The sequence below is a fragment of the Sipha flava genome, unplaced genomic scaffold, assembly GCF_003268045.1.
Source record: "Sipha flava isolate LNK unplaced genomic scaffold, YSA_version1 104_pilon_pilon, whole genome shotgun sequence".
Classification (NCBI taxonomy): Eukaryota; Metazoa; Arthropoda; class Insecta; order Hemiptera; family Aphididae; genus Sipha; species Sipha flava.
Window position 1 is genome coordinate 2038260 of NW_020271718.1, and position 19600 is coordinate 2057859.

The 19600-nt window shown below is 31.3% G+C and overlaps 1 protein-coding gene across 1 annotated transcript in view; it reads right to left on the reverse strand.

The window, feature by feature from the left end:
- The window catches only part of LOC112683470 (opsin, ultraviolet-sensitive-like), a 9798-nt gene extending 8051 nt beyond the window's left edge, over nt 1-1747 (reverse strand). Inside the window, exons 1-2 of the mRNA XM_025554523.1 lie at nt 1618-1747; nt 643-840 (exon numbers count right to left, since the gene is read on the reverse strand). Of these exons, the coding sequence (XP_025410308.1) occupies nt 643-840; nt 1618-1679 (260 nt within the window). The 5' untranslated portion in view covers nt 1680-1747. The remainder of the gene's footprint in view (nt 1-642; nt 841-1617) is intronic.
- Between the last annotated feature and the right edge of the window lie 17853 nt (nt 1748-19600).

Consider the following 19600-nt stretch of genomic DNA (forward strand, 5'->3'; position numbering starts at 1 on the left):
CACAAATTGTATTTAAAATGAATACTTAAATTTACTTAAATAACTCGCGGTGAACACAAATTGTTTTTAAAATGAATACTTAAATTTACTTAAATAACTCGCGATTCAACCACCACTGCTAATATCGAAACATATTTTTATGTTGGTCGTTCCCACCATCCCTTGTCATCCGTGGTTCAGTGATTTGGGAATTTCTAGCGAATTGATCATTGCTTTCACTCGTCTTCGATTAGGCCAGAGTCTTCAACCATATTCTTCTTCCTCGCCATGCCTATAAGCTCTCTTTTAACTCATTTCCTCTTTGTACTCGATATTACGTTGACACGGAATGCAACTTTATCCATATCATTTTTCAATGTCCTTCTCTCCTTTCTAGCCGATATCTCCTTTTTTCATTTCTATCTTCTCTTGGTTATATTACCCCCCGATGTAAACCTCCTGTTAAACTCTCGCTCGATTCCATTATTAACTTAATTTATTACGCTGGCTTCTTAATTTAATTCATTTTAGTTCCTTTATACATTTATTTTATTAGTATTATTTTTGTTTAATCAATTTTGTTTTACTGTAATGTTTTTAACGGAGGCAAAAAAAAAAAAAATTATAAAACTTAAAAAATGTATGTTTACTAATTATACTTACATGCAAAATATCCATATAACCAAACCGTTTCCGACTAATGCGATTATTGTAAAAATAGTGTACATAAATGCCAAGTAGTAATGTTGTAATGCACTAGGTTCTTCGTATTTCAACCAGTGTTCCGGGATGTGAATGAGATCTTCGGCGCCGAGGTTCCATCCCAGCAAGTGAGTTTCGCCCCCGGCGTCATCCGCCGAGCTAGAATTCATAAATCAATGCCGATCAAATTAATATATTATATTATTTATTAACATAATCGATTCGTTGGTACGTTTTTATTCAATTATACTTTGTCGATGAATTGATATTCACAGTAACAAATCGGACAATGTTAATGACCAAAAAAATATTAGAAATTATCCACAGAAATTACATTCAGGTCGAAACAATTCGTTTTTGACCTTTAGAGCTCAATAGGAAATCACTGAAACCGTATATTCGGAAAATAAATCATTCATTACCGAGTAAATGATAAGAACCATTTGTAAACAAGCCCGACAAAACGAAGAAGATATGATGAATATGAAAAAAATGATGTATAAAATCCGTATACATAAATAGTCGTTACAGGTTTTTATGCACCTAGAAAAATACGAATGATACTATGCAGCTGGGTCAGCAGCAGCGCTGCGTCGGAAAGAGATAGAGTGGAGCAAAAACCTTAAGTCGTCAACACGTTCTGTATCGTATCTGTGCGCGATCGTTGCGCGCGCGAACATAAAATACACCTCTTGTACACGATTCGCAGATAGCGGTAGGGGTGGCTTCCCGAGTTCCGTTTTTCGCATATAGGCGCAACTAGAGTCCAAATTTGGGGGGGGGGGGGTGTTGAAATTGCTGAAAATAAAATTAAATGGTATTTAACCGTAATTACTATAGATTTGAAAAGAAAAACATGAGCGCTACATTTGAACTCAGGTGTGCTAAAATTGCGCCCCCCTGGTTGTGCCTATGATTTTTCGCCATTCAGCCTACCCCATTTGCGGCAAAGGCCTCGATACGGTCCGGTTGAAGTCCATTATTAGCGCCGGAAACATTTCGCGTTGGACGCGTGCGATCCGGAGTCCGGACAACTAAAACACTACTGCACGTACACACGTCCGGAACAGACGGCGTTTTTAAGTCGATCGTGGTTTATATAATACGGTGGTAAGTACGTATGAATCGCGGGGGAGACGCGGATTAAACGTGGTAGCCTATCAAATGATAATCCCCGCTAATTTTTTTTTTTTTAATAAGGTACGGAGTTTACATTTATTTTTTTTTTTTTTTGCTGGTCGGCTGTACGCGTTAATAGAACACGTTTGTATCAATATATAACGTATGCTTATAATAATATATATTATGGTATAATCGAAACGAATATTATGCAGATTTATATACACATGTACGGGTATTAGAACACTTTATACTCGATAGTGTTAATAACTAACCGTCGCGTCCCTGAGCGTTTTCGCGATTCGCGTTTAACTATTACTTTAATTTTACATCACAATTAACATTACGTAACCACTTATTTACATCGCAATGTAGAACTATGGTTAAGTACGTTTCTATTTATCTGGTTCAATTCACAGTTATACAGAACGGTAACACAATATGTTAACTCGTTATCAACAATTTTACGTAAATCAAATTTGATATTCTATTTTCCTACTTAAATCTTATACATCGTTTGTCGAACGTTTTCGCTTTTATTTTTGTCTTCGTGTTGGTTTCGTTGACTTTATTGCGCTCATTTTTTTTGGATTTTCACAAGCGCAATTATAGAATTTGATTACGCGCAAATGTAATATCGATCGATTTTTTTTTTTTTTGATTTTTTTTTTTATAAATTCGTATGTATTATTTGAATTCAAGAATCGTTTTTCATTGCATATTTCTATGATTTTGAAAAAGTGGATTTGTTTCTAGTTTTATCTTCCATATGCCTTAACCGATAAGTAGAATATGGTTTACATATGCGTACAAAATGTACACGTGGAATGGCCGATTCGCGCTAATATAATCTAAATCATAAAATTTGTTTCAGACACTTCAATACCTATCAGCACGATATTGGGTACGGACTTTTATAATCTTAGAAAATAACGGTTTTCTATCGATTCACCATGGCGTCGTCCTATTCATAAATTGTACGTAAAACACAGTGAAATCCTTTTAATAGATAAAGTAAATATACTTTAACATATATAACTAAATATCTAATTAAACCGCTCGCGGTGAACTCGCGTATCGAATGCATGCAGAACGATCGCGAATTATTCTACCGCACGACGAGGACAAAAATGAATGCGTTTTATTTCCGCGAGGGAAAAAGTACAATATTATGTTAATTATTATATTGTTATCGGTATCAGAGGTTTTTTATCGCTTACGGGGAGGGGGGGGGGTGATGGTTAAAAATCGAATAACGAGTACGAACGAAACGAGGAACATACTTCTACAGCTGGACGTTGCAGTACCGTGTATAACTTAACATATTGTGTTAAAAAATGCGAAAAACAATATTATTCGGGAGACGCGGTGCACATTGTGAGCGGAGCTTGGACTACTTTAACATTTTCAGTCGTTTAATTTACGGGCAACTATTTATGATGATGACGCGCGAAACCTTATATAAAAACCCGTCGAGTTTAATAACACTCAAGACTATGAATTACGTTTCAATAAGACTATTACGTGACCTTAATTTTGTTACACATTTTATTTAATTTTATTCATAACAGAGACACAATCATATACGACTCACGTTCTATTTTACAACATCGAACGGACTAAGGCACTCTTAATATAGGGATACTTAAAAGAAACTGTAATCGCCTAGACACCTGTATTGGAAGACTAGGCAACTAGGCAACTGCGGACGTGTGTTTCAATGGAGTCATTCATATTGTGCTACTGAAATCACCACGACTAAGTGATTCGCAATTACTCATGTCGGTCTCCTCGCTATTTTAATTAATCGAGCTGCATTAAATTTACCTGTAATTCTTAGGTATCGACGAAAAGTCTGTGGTTAACATTTTTTTCTGTACAAGGATTGATCCAACATTTTCTTCTGCGTTTTTTCGTGTGACGTTTATAATAATGATAGTTAACATATTCATCGTTATTATAATCACTAATAGAGACATTATGAAATACCTACTAATAACAATACAAATATTAATATACTAATAATAAATAATATACATAATATATTAATAATAAATTTTAATCATAGGAGTGTATGGGGAGGGACAGGGAGAGCTTCTCTTCCTGTGAGTTAAATTTTTCTGCCAGCTTTAAAAAAATATTATAATTTAATTTTATATAATAAATAATATGTAAACATTGTGTGTGCCGTGTCCCGTGCACGGAATGCTTTTGTGTTGTCTAGCTTCACACATCGCACACCCTGCAAGGTACCGTAGTGATAACGAATCTTTATAGATGCACGCAGGCCCGTATTTAGGGGGGGGGCACGGGTAGGCACATCCCCGGAGGCGTCAAGTCTCAGAGGTGGCAAAATATTTTAGCAAAATTAATATTAAAAGTGATGTACCTAATGAAAAAAAAAGAAAATACTATGTTTTATTATGTTATAATTTGTAAATTAAAAAAATATTGTATTTTTATTATATTATAATTTATTAATTAAAAAAAGTTTTAATATTAAAGAATATCGATTATAGACGAAATAAAAAGTGTTATATAATTATAATTTTTTTTTTCGGGGGGGGGGGGGGGTATAAATTATAAACCCGGGGACGCAAAATTTTTAAATATGGGCCTGGATACATGACAGTCACAGTGATTTATTAACGGTATATATTAACTCCCTCTGAAAAAACAATGGTACTTTGAAGGCTAATTGATCAATTTTTGTTTAGCAACTGTAAACAATGTGTTTTATTTTCTTTTTTTAAACAAATGTACTGTGAAATTTTAATTATTACTTTAAATTTGTATTTTAACTAATGATATACCTATATAAAATAAAAGTACCTTAATCATTAAAATTGACTGAACTGACCAATAATCAAAATAATATTCATTTATATAACCTATAATATAATTGAATAATTAATATGGAGCAGCACTTATATATACTTATGCCAACAAGATATGCGCCACCTATGATATTAATACACACGGATTGTACGAAAAACTGAAAAAATACTAAACTATGCAGTTGAAATTATAAAGCAACACTAATCTGGTATACCGTGTGCGAAGATAATTGAAAACTTAAGTTATTCAGTCTCCTAGCATCTAGGCGATTTCAGTTTCTTTTGATTACCTCCGTGTGAGGAGAGCCTGAAAAATATAAAATATAGGTAAAATTAATAAATTATCAAAAATCACGAATTCGATCAGAAAAAACTTAATATTATTATCATCGTAGCAAATTAACTCAATTGAATATTTATAAAATGTATAAATAAAATAGGAATAAATTGTTTGGTATTTAATACACCTAAATTACAATAAGTTATTGTTTATATATATGGTATATAAATATTTTTTTTTTGTAAATTTTTAGGGAGAGCGTATTAAAAACTTATTTTTAAGTGTTCTCTTAATCTTATGAAATAAGATCTGAAAGTAGATGCATAAGATACATTTATTTCCACGTACTTATTTATGAATAAATAAAGCAACAATAGTGATTATGACATAATAAATTACGACATTTTCCATCACAGCTATGCACTATGTTTTGCCTATAAATTACGCCGTCTTCCTAGTTTTATTTAACAGATCAAAAATGTCAACAAATAAAAAATACGGAGCGAATTATTAAAAAAAATATTAAATAACTCTAGAATAGAATGCCACATAATATTTTAGATATTAGGTAAAATATGAAATGTTTTGTCACTAGGATGTGATCTACTTTCGGTTATAAAATATTCAAGTAACAAGAGCTCACAAAGACTCCCATAATATTTAATAACAGCTGAAATTGAACGTGAAAAGTATTTCAGACTTAATAATATTAAATATTAAAAACATAATCAATTATAAGCCAATATTCTTGCTGACATGTTTTTCCAAAATTTTAGAGAAAATAATTAAAGTTAATTACTTTTTTGGAGGAAAATGATTTTCCTGGATTTTCCGAAAATCAATTTGGCTTTAGACCTGGCTTAGGTACTGATGAAGCCCTTTATAGTACGAAACAATTTATATATAATGAAATAGATAATGGAAGCAAAGTAATAGCTATTTTTTTGGATCTGGCTAAAATCTTTGATACAGTTAATCATAAAACTCTACTACAATTATTACCTAGTTTTGAAATAAATGACCGTAGTCTAAATTGGTTTCGTAGTTATATAACTAATAGAAAACAAAGAATAAAAATAAATAATGTAATAAGCCAAGATAAATTTATGGAATATGGTGTTCTTCAAGGCAATGTTCTGGGTCCTATTTTTTTCATTTTATACATTAACTCGATATGTGATTTAAATTTAGATGGTCTGATAAATCATGGGAAGGAGTTCATTTTTAAGCCACGATTAGTATGAACAAAGTTTATAAATGCTTTACCCGGTGTACAATAATGTGACTTCCACTACTATGTGATATTTTGTTTGGATCTCAAATGTGACCTCCTCGTTTTATATTCAATACCTATCTCATGAGCATCACTAAAAACTTATCGCAAAAAAGAATTCCATACGTAGGCACATTTAGATTGAAAATGTATTGTAAATTATTAATCTGTATGCGAAGTACTGTTTGGGTTCCAAAATTGACTACGAATTTCAATTTCTATGTGTCATCGCATGAAGTTCGGGATAATCTAGTTACCTGGTAGGTTGGGTTAGATTAGTTAGGTCACTTTTTTTAGAACCTGAAGATTTAGACAGTTTTACCGATGATATAATATCAATTTTCACACAAAATGAAAAACTAGAATCATTTACAGATTATATATTATACACATATTCGAGCCCCCGATTGTGACTTTCCTCTTTCTTTATGAGCAATGTATTATTCAGGTTCAATTACACGGAAAACAAATCGCTGTGACGTTTTCCATTTAAAATTTAACGGTAAATTTTATTGTGCTCATCCAAATATCTACAAATTTACTTACGTACTTAAAAACGCGCAAAAAGATACTTACGTTAAAATCTGAAGTATTATATATTAAATTGCTTTCATTATATATTATTTCATTATACATATTATTTCACGTATAATAAATAATACGTGAAACACGAGAAATTTTAAGAAACCAAATCATTCAATACGACGTGAACGAAAAAACACGTTTTGATAATATCGAAATTGTATCATTCAAATTTTTATCAATCCATAAATAAAATTATAATATCATTTTAATATAATGTTTATTATTATTTTAATTGGCTTAATAAATTAACGATGAAAACAATATTTTTTATGTAAAAAATTACGGAACAATGAAAAGCAATATTTTTAATCTACATTTAGCAATATGATATTTAATGTTGCTATAAACGGTCCTATGTCTGCATCGAACGGGAAGGAAAATAATGTATTCAAATTGGACACAATTAGTGTAGTTGTTAAATATTATCGAGAAGCGATTCTTATGAAATTCACATTTCAAATTCGTTTACTACGATTGCCATTGAATTTAACAAAATTAAAACAAATTATATTAGACGTCTTGGCTGCATTGCGTTATTGGATATTAAACGCTGAGAAAAGACGTGCCGTTTCTAAGATCATTCGTAGCAAACTTATGTAATATGTAAAATAATAAAGATTGTTCAACTACTATCTATTGGCCCATTTAACTTAGAATCTACGTATGTCTTTATCACCCACATGCTCGTGTATTTATGAAAGAAATTTCGTATGTATACCCGGTTACGTTTTGTAAATAAACTGTAATCAGTACGTTTGCATTTCGCTAGTAAAAACTTACCGAATTAGCATCTTATAAGATTGTGTCGTTTGTGCTTTGCGAACGGTGGAACATGGCCGGTAGAGCTAACAAAAATTATTATTATTTTTAATACTTATTAAAAATGATTTATTGGTTTGATATGAATGATCATCGTAATCGAGAAAATCATGAACGCAACACAATAATTTTTATTGAATAATTGATAATTTACGTCCAATTAAAATGGATAGTTGAAAAAAAAAAATTAAAACGAATAACTTCACACCAGTACATTATGAATTAACCTTGTTCATTCAATCGTTTACCATTGATTACTTACGTTGTCCGTATATTCAAAAGTATTTGCATATGTAAACTGAAAAACTACAGAAGTAAATTTACATTTTTCTCGAGGGTGCCTGTATGTAGGTTAGTATGGCAGATAGCCTGCAGGGGCGGCTTCAGAATCTTGGTTAGGGGGGGGGGGGACAAGTTATAATTTTATAAAATCTTATAACAAAAAGAAAACAATTTTTACAACACAAATTCAAGTCGTCTATTTTTAAAATTGGCAAAAATATCAATAATATGATCTATTTGATCTAGAATATCTACTTTATGATATACATTAATTAGACATAATGCTGATAGTCTATCTTCAGTCATCATTGAACGAAGCCAGGTTTTTAGTCTCTGAAGTGTGGAGAAACTACTTTCAACCGTCATACTTCACGGCGCTATCTACATACGTGTGTGTGTGTGTCGTATGATAGTACATATTATAATATGCAGTTTTTATTAACAATATACATTTTTTTATAAATATGGTACGGGCTTGGGAGCCGCCCCCGACTACTAGAGCCACTAGAGCAGCACCTGACAATGGGAGCAATATTAAAGATTATTTTATACGCAATTTCAGCTGGATGAATAGATTTGAGAACATTTTTTTTTTTAATTTTTCGATAATTCGGGCGGACGATCGATTGCGCACGTACCCTAGGTGTTCGAAGAACTCGCATAAAAAAAATTTACGAGGGCCAGTGTTCACGCGTTGTCCGTTACATAGTCAACGTTCATAATAAAGAGATCAACGCGCTATCGTGTTGATCGTTTGTTAGACATCGATTTCAATCCAAAACGATTAAATAAAACATGAAAAATCATTTTTTACGTTGATTCATTCCGAGCATGCACCCGGTACTCTGAAGTGATTTTACTTTAAGTGTATTACATAGTTGTATACAGTGTATTAATTTATAGGTTAGTGTGACAGAAAGTAGTATTAAAGATCATCTTATACACAATTTCAGCTGCATGAATAGATCGGAGAACATTTTTTTTTCATTTTTTAATAATTATGTAAAGAGGAACAACACATTTCATGAGGACGATGTTTTATTATACGTTCGAGTACGAGATACACCACGAACGGGATGAATAAAAACAAATATCCTAACGTTCACTCGTCAACTGGCAGTCATGACAGCACTGTCTGTGGGTTCTGCAACGTATCCGACTCATCACTAAGTGACTGGGTATCTGCGGAAGTTCCGGCTTCGGGGTCAATGGCCTCCGTCGCATGGTTCCTCATATCCCATAGAGTCCAGGAACAGTCTTCATCGGTCACTCGTGTTACCCGTGACACTTTATACTCCACCATTGACACGCGGTGATTGTGTCTGTGGAACAACCACTGAGTGTTGGGCGGCGTGGCGTTGAAAATCAGGGTGCTCGAATCCCCGGACTTTTGCCACATCTCGGACCATTTTGAAAAACATAATTTCAACAAAAACGGGAATTTGGATCCTACAACACACATACAAGCCATCGAGTAACAAACGTTAGACAACAAAGCTAATAACACCGTCACGCAAAACATGTCGTAACAATGGTACAGAGGGTGATAACAATAACATAAACTAACTCGACGATTCTAGCTGCGTATGATTCAACAATAATATAACCTTGGCTGCCAGGTCAACGCTTTTCAATTCCACAAGGCCGGTCAAACATTTAGCACCGGGCTGTTTTTGGGGTACTGAAAGAAAACAAAACAATAAAATCACTGCGAAAATCAAGTGTTTTGTTGAACGACTAACGAATTGTAATCGATCGAACCGCGTCCTTGCAACCGAGGGCGTTTATCACTGTCCTGCGAATCTGCGAGCCGTTTATATCCAATGGTGTGTTGAAGAAATGCAAAATCTATTGGGCAATTTCAATCTATTTTATTATATCACTATATTACATCAATACGTCGACGCAGTGATATATTTAGGATTTTTCGTGGAGTGGGAGTGAGGGACTATCTACTTACTGTATCACTCTACGTAATTAACATATTTTTGGTTGTATTTGTTATTCGATCGAGATCTATAATAAAAAGTAAAATAATTGCTCCCGTCATATCTATCGAAATAACAGAAGGCGATTGAAAGAAGAAGCTGAGGGAAACAACTTACGGAACTTTCAGGAAATACACCACTGCGTCAACTTATAATACACATTAAAACTTACCTTCGATGGTGCTGCGATTCGACGATCGTTTACAAACTTTTTTTTGTACGAAAACCTGTTCAGTGTGCTGGTATCGTAGTATTTCTGTGTCGGCGTCCCATCCGACAATCTGATGACTTTTTCTTGATCACGTATATAAGAAAAATTGGAATATCTGAAACGTTCAATGGGAATCATGGGATGTCGATAGGTATAATAATTATTCAAGTGCTCGTGTAATCGACGACAAAAATGAAAATGAGAATTTCAAATTTCAAAATAAAAAATGTTTAGACTCTGCTGTCTTAACTGAATATACTATGTCATTTTGTTCAATACATTTGAGAATAAAAGAACCGAATACGAAACGCATTGAAAACATACCTGTATGTGGCATAGGATGATGAACGTCTGAGGACCGCCAATTTTAACTTTTATTTTCCTTGGCGTGTGTAGTATTATTGTAAAAGTTTTTTTTAACAGATGGTGAGGATCAGGATTAGCATTTAAATTCAATACCCCAACCCTTAGACTGTTATGATCCAAACATTTCAAAATTGATCGCTTACTTCACTTTCAGCTTTTTTTGCTGATCCAATGGCATCAAGTGCAGGTGGGTCACGCACCGTTTGGCGGCCTCGACGTCGTTTAGCTCGACGAGTACCTGTCCTTTCTTGAGTATTTTTACGGCAGTCACATTGCCGTACAGACAGAAAATATTGAATACTTTATCGCAATTTATATCACCTCCCAGCCCGTGTACAAGCAGCGTTCTTCCGGGTCGGGCGCCCCGTGTCCGTGACGACGACAACCGTCGAAACGATGGCATGGAAGTATCTCCACTGCCCGACTCGGGTTTTTTGCCGATCCGCTGCACTTCGCTTGACCTTTGGTCCCTGCGAACATCCCTAGCACGAAAAACATTATTATTATACTTACTATAATCGCGGTTGCCTCTTTCGACCGAATATGGACGTGATCGTCCGTTTCGATCGTTCGATACGTATTCCGTAGTCGGACGGCGTCCTACGGTTGTTTCCATCTGTCGGCCAACCGAGTGGCGCCTGCACTCGGTGCATTGGTGACTGGCAGGATTCATCAACATACGTTGTCCGTATCGCTGTTGGTTTCTATTCATCGCGAAATAGTAGTAGAAAGTAGTAGTCAATAACTAATGAAAAGAGAAAAAGTTTCAAGACGTCCGTTCTCAACTGTGAGCACACGAAGAATTAGTCTAGAAATCTATGAATGAGATGAGATTCGCAATCGGAGTATACACTTGCGTTTTCATGGTTTCGATGAACCGGATGTTATTTAGCTGTTTAGTAAATGGCCGGTAAAAGAAAATTACACTATATTAAAAATGATCATTATGAAAACAATCAACTTTACAATTTATTAATCGTTAAAAAAAATATTAAGTTATACGGTATTATTCGTATTATTTATATAATATTGTAGTATTATAAATAATCAGCTAATCATATACATAACATTGAAAATAATTGTATATCATTAAAAAATTACAATATTTTACAATTTTTTAAGCACTTTTTTTATCGTTTTTTTGAGTTGATGTTTTTTTGAGACCTTCAAGTACCAGATCGAAAATACAGATTGTCCGACTACTATTTACTGGCCCATTTAACTTAGAAAAGTACTAGATCTGCGCAGGTCTTTATACACATTCTCGTGTATTTATGATAGAAATTTCGAAAGAATATTTTGATAGAATATTTTTTATGTCGCTATGCACGAATCAAATAAATGTTATATTGGCGTGTGATGAAATTTTGTTATTCGGTGAACATTTAACTTTCATACGAACTACGCGTAGTTCAGTTTGTAATGAGTAATGACCATGTTAAGTAAAAAATAAAAGACCAAAGTATAATATGTATATAACGTTATTTTGCGGTCTTAAAGTTAACGAAATATAATTTGAAATACCCGTTTTAATTCCCTTAGTACATTATATTATTATAGACCAACGTTTCCCAAACTTTTTTTTTGCCCGACCCCTTAGAGATAATCAAAATGGTCGCGGACCCCTTAGTACAAATAAAAATTAAAAAACAATAATAAATAATAATACTTTGTATATTTTAAATTTACTTTCACAGACCCCCCTCCGGTATACGTGCGGACCACAGTTTGGGAAACGCTGTTATAGATTATAGCAGTGGCGTATTTACGGGGGGGGGATATGGGGGATAGATCCCCCCCCTTGACCTTTTTTTTTCCTAGGTAGCTATAAGTTGTCTCATTTTCTCTAATATTCTTAATATGATATTACTTTCAAGCATGTATGTTTTCTGTTTTCTAAATGTTCTAGTCGTGGTAATTGTACCGCTCTGATAGTCTGATATACTAATCGCCACTAATCGTTTATCGTTGGCGGCATGTACGACTATCAGGCAACAAAAACTATACTTATATTATGGTGTACTGTATTTTGTACGTTTCTGCGAATTATTTTTCATGCAAGAGTGTTTATAATAAACCCGATAAGTAATCGGTAAACAAAACAAAATGACCATGAAGACCGTGGATTAACCATAGGGCGGCCGGGCGGGTTTATTTTTAGAAAATTTGTTACTAGTAGATTTATGGCTAATGTATAGCTATATATATATATATATTTTATCGTATGATATCGTGATTCGTTAAAAGTAGATATGTACGGTCGTTGGACGTTGACGGATAGCGACGCCGCGCCATTCCGAGTACTGACTTACTGCCGAATTGACTATTGTTCGACTTTATTTTTTGCGTCTTGTAAGTTGTAACTGTGAAGTTTTAAGACAATATGAGTAATACTCAAAAACAAAAAAAAACTTTATTTTCTTATTTTAGTACAAATAAAAAAAATTGTTTGGAAAATGATGAGGTAATTTTAAAGATTAATTCTTATTTTGCCTTGATCCACACTAACCTCAATAGGTAACAAGTTAGGGGATTTTAAAAATGTATATTATGTACGAATTTATGGGTGTTAGGATGTATTATTATATATTTCATCCCCCCCCCTAGCAAAATTCCTAAATACGCCACTGGATTATAGTAATAACTAGGGCTAGGATTTATATGCAATAAAAAATGATTAAATATGCATTTGGCTTATTGAAAATATGCAAAAATATGCAATAAAAATATGCTTAAATAAACCAAATAAATATTATTTAAAAAACACGTTTTCTATAAATTTTTTGTAAATACCAATTAATAAAAATAAATATATTAAACATTTAAATATAAAAACATTTAAAAAATTCTAAAACCTTAAAATCTCTAAAATATTGATGTAAAATTGATAAAGCTACTCGAGTGAATTACATTTAAAACCACATTTTCTATACATTTTTTTTAAATACCAATTAATAAAAATAAATATGTTAAACACTTAATTATAAAAACATTTAAAAAATTCTGAAATCTTAAGATCTCTAAAATATTAATTGATATAAAATTGATAAAGCTACTCGAATGAATTACATGAAACAATTACATGATGTTTTAAATTTTCAAAAATGAACGATCTTTTTTTGACCTTAGTATGTTTTTATATTTGCTAAAATTCCGTTCGACATCACACGACGTTATTTTTGCATTTCTAAATTTTGTAACTTACCCAGGAGATAGATTTGGAAAATCTTCATCTACACTGTTGCCATTTAAAATATTACGTATCGTAGACAAAGCTTTTAGCCCGATATTTTTTTCTAACACTTTTTTATATTTTTTGTCGATTTTTTCAGCGATCGGTCCTTTGTTTTGGCCAAGTTTAGATTTGGTGTTTTCAACGATTTCCAAATTCTCATCGAGTAAAAGTGATACATTTTCTAATTTCAAAATAGATTGAGTGATAAAGCCAAAGTTACTTTTTATATAAGCTAAATCATTTTGTATAGTTCTATTTTCAAATAAAGCTATAGCATTCTTTATGGATTTTGCAGTATTTTCGTCTAAAGACAAAAGCACCGATTTTATGGTATTAAAATTATCAGCATAATATGATGTGGCTTCTAGCCAAGTTCCCCATCGGGTAAGTATTGGCTGTGGAGGTAAAGGTAATTCTGGAAATAATTCTCGAAATTTTAAGATAAAATTACATTTGGGTATTTTTGTACTGCGATAAAATGAATTGTAATGAAATATACTATAAAACATGCACTTTTTGTGTTTTTATAGTCGAAATGTATAAAAATATTCATTTTGTTCAAAATATGCAAAAATATGACAAATAAAAATACCACTATTTACCCCAGCTAGAGCTAATTCGTGGACATTACTTACAAAATAAGTAATCAGAAGTTGCAAAAAAAAATGCATATAAATCCTAGCCCTAGTAATAACTCTGATACAAACAGCACCGATCGTGCCCCTAGTGATTATCGGACCATGGGTTTTTGTTGAATTGTTGAAATCTATATAAAGTATCTATAAAATTTTTTTTTTTATTTGAAATAAACAGTCTATACCTAAGAGGCACAATGAGTACATGCGATGAGAGTGAGATTACATACACACATTACATTATTACATCTAAAAAAAAAGAGAACAAACATAACATATATATTTACAAGTAACACGAGATGTGAGAAACCATCCATCAATGACACTCATTGCCTGTGTAGCTCACTTGTTTGAAAACGTTGGCGACCCCTGCTGTAGATTATACTGTAATATTTTTACTATATTCCTACTTTTACTGAAGTACAATAGTATTCTATTATAATATGCAACTACGTATATACCTGATAATTAAAAGAATGTTGTAAAAAAAAAAAATTTTAAAAATGCATATTAAACCATATATTGATGTTAGTTGATTATTTTTGAACAATTTCGAATATTTTTACATATTTTTAAGATTTTCAAGAGAATATAAATCCGGTCTTTAGTTATTATTAATGAGTGTTTTGAGCAAACGAAAACGAGTGTTAAGATTTAGATGCTTAGATTTTGTATACTGAGCCCAAGTTAGCCTACGATGTAGGATTGGACCGAGATATTTATCCGTTTGTGAATTAGGTATTTGGTAGCCAAAGATGGAGACGGCAGGGCAAGGTTAATAAAATAAGATTATATTTAACATTTTCATTATGCCTATAATGACCATAATAGTATGATGAACCAAGTAAATTGAAAAACGCACATTTATTGGTGTTTTGTACGTTGGGGCTGTATAATAATAAATTATAAGAATTACCACGAAGGGTTTTACCCACATCATATCAAGTTGGATCATTCTAATCGTCATCTTTTCTAAATTCATATATGTATAATTATGTTATTATCAAATATTGTATATTTTCGTCATCCCGACGGTCACTGTCGAACTGTATACTTATGGTATACAGGTATGGTGTATGGTATGATTTGGTTATGATTTATGATTTATTATTTTATTTTGTGGTCGTTGCTCGCTAATTTATTACATTTCTTTTTTACGTTTTATGTTTGAATAATTACAATTATACCTATAATATTTACTACATTACTACGTTGCACATTTATTATTTTATTTTAAATATCCAATATAAATTATTTAACGACAATAAAGTAGTATAAAGTATCTATGATTAAATATGAATATAATAAATTATATACCTAAATAATTTATTGAAAATTATTCCTAATAATACCAAAATAGTTTATACATTATAATATACCATAAAAATAAAAATGTATTGCAAATAAAAGTATATTTACCACCAGTTTCGATTTAAAAAACCATCACCACTTTATTTATAAGCGCGTCATGCTTACTTTTACTTTTAGTATACTAACTTATTTTTAGCTAAATGTCTCGATAGGGTATCCCAGTAGTATAGTTCTAGAAATAGGTGGGTAGGGAGTGAACGGTTCGAATCTCGGCGAGTGTCAAATAAACTTATTACCGTTTTTTTTTTATTTTCTGGACAATAATCATTGCGAAGTCTATGCGCAGAAAATGAGAAGTTCCGTTATCTTTATGTACTAACATTATTAATTACTCTTAGTAATCACATGTTGATATCGCATACTATAACTTCGTTCAACTTGGTGTTAAGTGTCCATAATATATCTATGAGAAGTCAACAGGCACTTATTCTTAACTTCTCAACCATCAGTGTGACAACTATGCGTCTACCATGCTATAGGATTTTGCACACCGGGTAGTAACAAAAATCTAATATTAAATAATGATAAAACTATGTTTATGACCTTTTCTATTTATAAAATTTTCACGAATATTAATACAATAACTACCTGTACTAATAGTAAAATATTTAACGTACACACTTGCAAACGTATTAAAGAAGTCTCAAGATTAAGGTACTTAAGGATTATTTCTGATAATAACTTAAGATGGCATCTTCATTCACATAATATTGCAGGGATGCTACGTGCAATAACAAATAAATTTAATAAACTCAATAACTTGATACAAAAAAAAAACTATACGTATGATATATTTGAGCCTGTAAAAATCAACAACTCGTTTTGTTTTTATTACTTATCTATTTGTTGTATATTATATATAAATATTTTTAATGTACACAATTTCATATATTTTTATTAGATTTTTTTTATAAAAGATATGCTCTCAATCCCTAACACAAGCTTGGCTTAAAAGGGATTGATAATCACAAAAATTGTTTATAAATTAATGTATTTATATTGTTAATTTATGATTATATATAATAATATATTTAACAATAAAAATAAAAATAAATGGTATTGGACTTGCAATTATTTTCACGAGCGATGCCATAAGGGTACAGAGCTAGTATATATATATTTATTGTCATTGCCTGAAGTTTGAAAAACTTATAACACTGATAACATTTTTTTCTATAAACATTTTTAACACATAATTTTGTATAAAAAATTTGATATAATATTAACTTGTCAGCTAGAAAATTAGATAAAGATTGTTCATTTTCAGTATCTTTTATTATTTTACCACCATTAAAAATGACTAATTATAAAAATTTTCTGTGTGGTACATAAAGGATTTTAAACCAACTTCATAACATAAAAAATAATTACATATACACTTGTTAATTTTGTTATATACGATTAGTGGTTTACGACTACACTTATTATATTAATACTCTAAATAGATGGTTAAATAATGTCAATCGTAAATACAAATAATAAGAATAGAGCATACATTGTAATTGATTCTGAAAATCCAATGAATTAAAACGATTTAATATTTTAATGGCTTCTTTTTCTTTTTTTTATTGTAAAAATTGAATACTTTTTACAGGATTAAAATTGCATTATGGCTTCATATTATATCAAAAAATAATATAAACAGAAGCCGTTAGTAATACTTAATATAATATAACAAAATAAACGCAATACGCTTAGCTATCTATAGAACTGCAAACTTAATAAAATGTAATTTTTATAGTATACAGCAGTGGTCGGCAACCGCAGCTCACACTTCTATTATTTTCGAAAACGAAGAAATTTAATTGAATATCATATAAATTTTTGTATAATCTGCTCTTTGAACCCTTTTTAATTAGTGAATGTGGCTCAAGAATCTAAAAAAGTTGCCGATCACTGATATACAGCATAAGCAAATTTTTCACAATGTCATTAATTTTTAATACAAAAACCAATAACAATTTTATAGTTTGAAAGCTTATCTTAAATGCATTTTGATCAATGGTTATTAGTGTAAAATTTCTATTAAATAAGAAGCTATGATCCCATAAAGCCATCAAATACCTCTGGATACTAAGTCATATTGGCAACTAAGGCAGCAAAACAGGTGATCTGGCCACCTCCACCAAAAACATAATCGTTCAGTTACCACTAAAAATCCCACGCTTGATTTCCTTCCTATTGTTCTTGAAACTCTAAAAAAACATGAACCAACTCCTGGTCTTCTATTTCTTCTGGCGCAGATCTATTTCTTCATTCATCCCTTACTCCCCTTGGACCTTGGTTTTGGGGTATGAACCTTCCTTGATCCACAATCGTCTCCTTTTCTCAACTCTACTTTGCTCATATCTTCTTCCTATTCATTAATTTCTCCTTTCAATTAATCATTCTCCTCTGCATTATCCATATGCACAAATCTACTATGCAACTGATTATTCTGCAAATTCTCCTCTCTTGGCTATTATGCTCATGATTCTTCTTCTCAATTCTCGTTTTCCTTCCATCATCTCCTCATCATTAATTTCACCCTCAATATAGGTTTCCATATTTAAATTATTTAAATTTACTGTAAAATATCTTACCCATTTTCATGAAACATAAATAATTTTAAAATCACTGTAAGACTTAAATTAAATCAAAATTTTGTATTAAATATATGAATAGGATAAAGATCAAAAAATAAAAAAAATATTAAAATATATGAACACAATGTATAAATCAAAGAACACATTTAATTATGATTATTTAATAGATCACATGTAGATCAATTTATTTTGTTAACATTCTATTGTTATCGAAACTAACCCATTATTACAATACATCAAATTATTTAAATTATACTTTAAAAAACATTTAGATGTGATTATTACAACCGTCTTGTCACTTTACAAATTAAATATTACATATTGATAATTTATTAATCTACGTTGATATTATACTTAAATTAGTTCATAATTACAAAATATTATAATTTTATTTAAAAAAATACAAATATAATAGTCTCTAACATAAAATTGAATTTTCATGTTTTACAATTTTATCATAAAATATTTTATATTTATCTAAAAGCATATCTCCAATTTGTAATTTATGATGTTTTAAATTTGATATTACACATTCTATAATATCTACTGGTATTGATTCGCCAAATGAATGTACACTATATTTATCACTGCTCATTTCCTTTTCTATAAGTTCAAATATTATATCTGCACAGTTGATCAACTCCCCATAGCTCAAGTATAGTTGTAATAATTCACCAACATTTCTTTCATTGAATGTTTTAACAAGCCAGCTAGGTAAAAATGCTTTATGTCTCAGTAGCTCATCAGCAACATGATAATGTATCAATGTTTTTCCATTTTCTTCATATCTCTTTACTAATGTCTCCAAAAAGCGCCAAGCAATTTTTCCACTGTCAACACCATCACCACTAACTCCATTGTCAGCTAACCAAAGCCATGCTTTGTCACATTCTTCAGAATTAGTGAGATTCAAACATGTTTTAACTAATTCTCTTAATGGATAATAAATAGGTAAATTCCACATTTTAGACAACCGCATTGCTTCTTTGTATTTATGTTTCATTATCAATATTGAAACTACACTTTGAACATCCATATCAGTTGCAGATTCTTCAATTTGCTGACGGGCCCGAGCTAACCAACACATTTTTTTTAAATGTTCAATTTTTATTAATCCATTATGAATCTCATCAGTCTTTGAAAGGAAAGGTAACGATACGGTAACAAACCAAGCATCTTTAGGACTTAATGTTTCTAAATATAAGAGAGACAATCTTAAATATTGTTCTTGAGTTACACATGTATCTGCACGTAAATATAATTCATAAAATGTCATAGCGAGTTTTTTGTATTTTCCATATTTGTCATGTATTGAACATAAAAACATATAGAA